The following is a 6,485-nucleotide window of genomic DNA, read 5'->3' as shown; positions in this document are numbered from 1 at the left end:
TCAGACTAAAGGAACCAGCCTGTTAGGAAAATGTGAGAAGTAAGAAAGTACAGGTATTTGTGTTACAAAATGTAAGAAGTAAAAGTAAAAAGTCGTCAGAAAAATAAGTAGTGGAGTAAAGTACTGATACCAGAAAAATGTACTTGAGTAACGAAGTATCTGTACTCCACTACTTCCCACCTCTGCCTGAAGGACACCACAGATGGCTTGTAAAGGACTTTTCAAGCTCCTTTTAACACCCTTCTAATAGTAACCTGTGACCAAACTCACCTTGAACAGCCAGCAGCTGCTCGTCTGTGGTCCAGCGAGCGTTTACCTTCTGGTTACCCTGTAAAAACAACCACTGACATTTATCTAATGTGTACAACCAAAGAGGAATTACAGATTTAATTTTTGTTTTTGTTTTGATTTAATAGAGAAATAAATGTGTTCAATGTTTGGTGGTGTCAATGTACCTCAGCCATTTTGAAATCTTCAATCCCAGTCTCCAAACTGTGTTTCATGCCGCTGTTCATCTGTTTGGCGTTCTGCACCTGAAAAACGAGACAGAAACAAATCAGCTGAGCTTCAACAAAACTCACAAGTTTGACTCTCATTGATTCTCTGCTTTAAAGTGTAGCTTTAAAACCCTTTAAATGTAATTTGAATGCCTTTTATTCAACTTTCTTCAACTGTGTACTGATACCTGCAGGTATAACCAGTAGGGGGCAGCATACAGTAACATACAGGCACTGCACAGGACGACTCAGGGACTCACCTGGGGTCTTTCACCTGTGCTCCAACAGATTTAGCTAACTGGTTCATTGGCCGTTTGTTAATGTAGAGTAAAGCTGCTCCAGAGCCACTATTCCAAGCATACTACGTCATCGAGTGGCGCAGAATCACTGTTTAAATGCCCAGCAAACATGTGCTACCAAGCAAGCCTCCTCGACTTTGAGAAACGGCCACTGCTTGAGTTTAATGAATGAATCAATGAGCAGCAGACATGTTTCCTGTGATGATCTCTGACTGTCTGGTGAGTAACTCTGTCTGTCAATAACACATCTGTCTTAAAACGTATGCTCCTCATGAGCAGCAACATGCTAATGTTAGCATGCATTTTTTTATTCATGTTTATGTGGTCTGGTTCTTTTTTGTGAAATGATTTAAAGGGAATCTCAGGAGATGTTCCAGAGCTTCATCATATGTAGATTTTCACATGTACATTTCTTCTGGGCACTTTTTTCAAATTCATTATTTAACTAGGACAAACATTTCTTAATATGCTTAAAGAAAGACAGATGAACAATCCCAGGTTGACTGGTAAAACTGTACCTGCTGATTTGCTGAAGAACAACAGCAACTTTATTAATTGCTAAAATTGTTTTGTAAAATCAACAACATAATAAAAAATAAAAACGAATTGTCACACAGTAAGTCACACTGGATCCAACCTGGTCAAAAATAAACCCTTTCCATTCTGCTTCAGTTGCTTCATTCTTACCCTGTTGCTGTTAAACTACTGAATTTCCCCACGGGGATGAACTTATCTTATCTCTTATCTTATTGGGCGCCTCCTACCTGTCTCTTGAGGGACACCAGCTCCATGTCCAGCTGTCGGAGCAGGGTGTTTGCTGCGGAGGCGCTGCAGGACACGGCCCCCACGTCCTCCTGGGTCAGGTACATGCCTTTGGGGGGGCGGCAGCGGGAGCGCTGGTGGTGTCGGTGCTGCAGCGTCTGATGCTCTCGCCGACCCAACGCCACCTTAGAGCCCGGGACCACCGGCTCCACCTGGTTCTGCTGCGAGACACAGAGCGGCTCCATTAAACTGCAGCCTCCCCCTCCCTCTGGAACTCCCTTCCCAGTCACATCCGAAAGGCCAACACTCTTGAACCCTTCAACAAAATCTCTCAAAACTCACTTTATCACTCTAGCTTTCAAACTCCGATCAACAGCCCTTTTTACACAGAATTTTGAATATTTAACTAACAATATGTTGAACAATATGAGTATCCTTCCTGTTTAGTAACTAATGGACTATTTTAGTATTATTCCTTGACATGAGAACATTAAAAAAAATATGAGAAAAGTATTAAAGCCCCATCATAGTTTAACTTCCTGTCATGAGTGTGTCAGGTGTGTCTATTTGTCATGGCAACAGAAGCTCAGGTGTGTCCACGTACCTCTTTCTTGGCTTCCTTGTTGGGGTCGTAGTCGCTGTCGTGGGCTTCGATGGGAGCGGCCTCCTCCATCTCCTCCTCACTACGGTTACAACAAAAAGAAGTCAAACATAAGTAGGTACACTTTATTATAACAACAACATAAACACAGACAGCTTTGAACCAAAACTGAAAAAAGCCACACCAGAGAAGAAGAACAATTGTAAATCAGATGTTGTCAAATACTATTACTACGGTTTGAAGTATACAAAAATACACAATTTCATACCAAAAAAATGTACGTTTGATCATAATTTACAATTTCATGAAATCACAGAATTGTGTCAATGGCAACAAGTTCCTTTTGTACAAATAGACCTGAAGCATCAAAGCTTAATTCATAGATTTAAATAAAAAAATCACCACTGACAGTGAATACCTGTCGTCCTGGTTGCTCCGGTTGGCCAGTTTCCGAGCCTGCCGGTCCATCAGACTGGTTCTGGAGCGAGTCTTCTTCCACGAGTAGTAATACTTCACCAGACTGGAGATGGACTTATCCGGTAACTGAAGGAAACACGATCAAGTTTAACACTCTCAATCTCCATGTACAATCTAAAGAGGTCTCTCTCTTCAGAACAGAATTAAGTCGGCAGCAGCAGAACGCCTTAATAACCTACTTTTCAATGATGCCATTCTTTATATAGCCTTCCTTCGATTAGTTTTAAGCTCAATAGTAAACACAGATAATATTTGACCGGAATATCTCACATTTTTCCGGGACATTGAAATCTTCCTGGACACGTTGACCTGCAACACATATTTTTAAACGCTGGTAATAACTCTGTACTTCAGACCAAGTGTTTACCATCTGCTGGATGCGGTGGAAGCTCTTCCCGTGGAAGCTGAAGGCCTGCTCGAACAGAACCTTGTCCTCCACCGTCCACTCGTCTGGAAACGGGGTGAAGTTGGGCAGGTCGGCCAGAGACTTCTCTATGTTGTGTTTGTGCCAGAACAGCATGCCGAGCGCCTGAACACACAATAAATACACAATAAACACATCAGAACGTTTCTGCAACCCATCAGAGCAGTACCATCTAGTTCATCGTCACAATTATTATTAAACGTCAGAGGGATTATCAATGATTTATGTTCAGGGTGGCTTCACAAGGTGCTTCAGGATCAAATTAATTGTTCATCAAAAAGGAAGACGATGGCTGAAATGTTAATTAAAAGAACAATTAAATTCATAACTCAGTCATTTTTTATTTAGTTTATCATTTCACCGTTGGTTGATATTTTATGGAACACTTTGGGACCTAGGCCTGTGCAATAATTCAAAAATGATTGTGTTTCAGTACACTTGAAACATGGTGAATTCATATATCGAGGTATATTGCGTGAAATAAATTGAGGGAATATAATTTTAAGCCTTTTTTCAATCTATTTTTTTTCATCTAGCTCTACATTTCTTAATTAAATGACACATTGCCACATACTTATCATTTATCAATTATTTAATTCACACCAGAGGATTCAACATGAGGCTCTGCTGTGCTGGCGCTCACCTGCTCCACGTTGTATCCATGTTTCTCTTTAGCTAAAGCGATGTATTCGTCCACTGTGGAGGAAAACACACACCGTTAGAGTCTGATCTGAGGACCTGATAGAGGACTGTAGAAAATAGGAAGTTAACTTACATTTTGAGTCGATGATGTTGTGATATGGAGACCAAACCAGCATCCCCCCGCTGTCTTTATCCGTGTACTTAGTGGAACCTGTACACACATAAAAAACATCACATTCATGAAACTTTTTAAAGTCTAAAAAATACATTCAATTCAGTTTGCTCATCACCACTCGGCTAGTGAACACTTTGTAAAATATATTTTTATGCTTTGGTTGGGGCAGTTAAAATGTTTAAAAAAAACAACGTGTTGCATCGTGGGAAATGTAGTATCCCTTGTTTTGGGGGACTTGGGTTTGACCCATAATGCTCACATTTCTTTGGTTTCTGTCAAATAAAGTACTGCCAGTGTGATCAGGACATTTCCAGAATGATTGTATTGCTTCAATTTGAAATATGTTTTATACAAATACACAGAATACATTTTCATAATAAGAAATACATTATTTAGTCAAGGAATACTGATTGTACCTTTAACAAATATAATAAATGTAATATTTAGAGCATTGACATGTTCATGTTGACACTGTAAACGGGTCCAAAATCCACAAACTTAAATATGTAAATGTCCCAATTGTTAAAAAGCAAGGGATTCTTATAAGATCACTATTTTCTTTTCAGATTATTTTAAACAAAATTATATATCACTGTTGTTCACCTTCAGAACGTTGTCACGTGTCTGTGTTGACAGCTAAAGTAAAGTAATGAAAAACAAATATATAATAAGAAAAGCCATTTTTTGTAATTGTCAGTGCGGGAATGAAAATGTTAACTAACTGTCTTTTGTAAAAGTAGTAGTTGTTTTTTATTATTATTGTTATTACATTTTACCCAAGGCACTTTCATTTCACTCTGCTACACAACATATTATACAAGTATTAAGTATATAAGGTGGGAAAATAGAGAATAACAATGTAAACAAACCAGCTCAATCAAGCTTCAATAATTACAAATGTATAAATGTCACAAGTTGTCAGTGAGAAGTTGAGATATAGCCTCGGTTCATGTATCTGTCCTCAGGTTATAACACAGTTTAATAAAACTGATTTAATGAACAAACAGCTGATTTTAAGTGTTTTAACCGCCTTTTAAACGCACCAAAACACGCATGAAGCTGTGTATGTGTGTAGTTAAAGGCTGTGTGTACATGTTCGAGGCTACCAACGTCCGTCACTCAGGTTGAAAACAGTAAAAAAACTCACCGGGCTCAAACTCGGGAATGTTGGCCTGATAGTCTGCTCCAACCCGCATCCCAACATCTGGAGAAAAAACCTTATCAGCATTCACATTTTTTATTTTTTTGTTCAAAAACGCGCACATTACGGAGCGATAAAAGGCTGTTCGAGGCTATACTGACCGTGTTCGTCGTCGCTTCCACTTTCGTCAGAAAAATGTCCATTAGAAGCGTTGGATGGACTCTTGGTGCCGTTTGATCGACCTTTCCCCAAATACTCCGAGCCTTTATCCATCATCCCCGGCATTTTACCGATCAAATTGATCGTTTTAGAGCCTCTGTGTCTGGGTATAAAATGTCAGCAGGACCTGGAGGTTTTTCAGCTGCAGTTCCTTCAGCGGCCGCAGCGTCGTCCATGTCGCTGTCGAGGCATTTCTTATCTTTCACCGCCTTGCATACAGTCATTTCATGCTTTTAGAAGTCATAGATGACAAGAATAGGCTCTTCTTAATCTAAATATTTTAATGTATATAATTATTCATTTGAAGGTGATGTTTTTACCCGTTTAAAGTGGTTGCTGAGTGGGGTCTAACCACCATAGCGGAAGGCTTTTTACGCACCGTGGGGCAGTAGTGTGACTCCAGCTGCTGCGGCGCCTGACAGCAGATCCTTCCGCCGTCAAAAAAATAATAAACTGAAATAAAAAATGTAAACACAATTCCCATTTCAAACTGAAATTAAACAGTAAGAAAACGTAAAATAAAATCAACAAAAGCAAAATTGAGTCTCAATGATGTGAACATTAAAGAAAATGCACATAAACCAACATGTAAACATCATAATTTCATATGATAAGATCTCGGATGTTTTTTCACATTCAATATGCAGACATTATAAAACGTTGTGAACTAAAACTAGTTGAATGTGGATAATTCAGCGTGTTTTTTTTCTTCTATTCTGCTTGTTTAACTGTCCATGTCCCTGCACTGACGCTTAATGACCAGCAGGGGGAGACACAGTTCAACAATCAGCAGAGAAAACCTTCAATTGTATTTAACACTAAACTCCTGCAGACACTGTTTATTCTGTCAGGCATGGCCATGGGACAGATATTCAAACTCATTGTCATTGAAATGCTCATTAGATCAATTCTATATTATCTTTACAGGTACATATAACTCATAAAAACAAACATTACCAAACTTCTTCAGTTATGCAGGTAGTTGTTCCCGCTCAAAGTATTGGAAATAACGTATTTTTGTAAGTATCATATCTTTGTAAGAATGTATGCATTTAGAATAAGCCCCTTGAGATGAAAAAATACAAGAATATAAGCAATTTTTGTTTGCATTCATCAGAATATAACATTTTTAATATTCTATATTTAATCAAAGTATGTAGTGGAGTAGAATCATGATTTGAGCATGATGGTTTTAGATGGCTTTGTTAAGCAAAGTGCAGAAAGGACTGTCTGTAGCAGCGACAATAA

The 6,485-nt window shown here is 38.8% G+C and overlaps 1 protein-coding gene across 1 annotated transcript; it reads right to left on the bottom strand.

Annotated features, from left to right (window-relative positions):
* Positions 1 to 254: 254 nt before the first annotated feature.
* rcor3 (REST corepressor 3) lies at positions 255 to 5,376 on the bottom strand (the record flags this gene model as incomplete). Its single annotated transcript, XM_010771558.1, has 10 exons — positions 5,180 to 5,376; positions 5,025 to 5,081; positions 3,836 to 3,913; positions 3,704 to 3,756; positions 3,004 to 3,165; positions 2,578 to 2,702; positions 2,163 to 2,241; positions 1,561 to 1,779; positions 456 to 533; positions 255 to 328 (listed from the first exon to the last, which is right to left on the bottom strand). Coding segments are annotated over exons 1-10 (1,049 nt in total), but the record flags the coding sequence as incomplete, so codon positions are not given.
* Positions 5,377 to 6,485: the final 1,109 nt, after the last annotated feature.

Source organism: Notothenia coriiceps, unplaced genomic scaffold (assembly GCF_000735185.1).
Source record: "Notothenia coriiceps isolate Sejong01 unplaced genomic scaffold, NC01 NC01_scaffold00010063, whole genome shotgun sequence".
NCBI lineage: Eukaryota > Metazoa > Chordata > Actinopteri > Perciformes > Nototheniidae > Notothenia > Notothenia coriiceps.
Note: the sequence above shows the minus strand (reverse complement) of the source record. Positions and strands in the feature narration are given on the sequence as shown.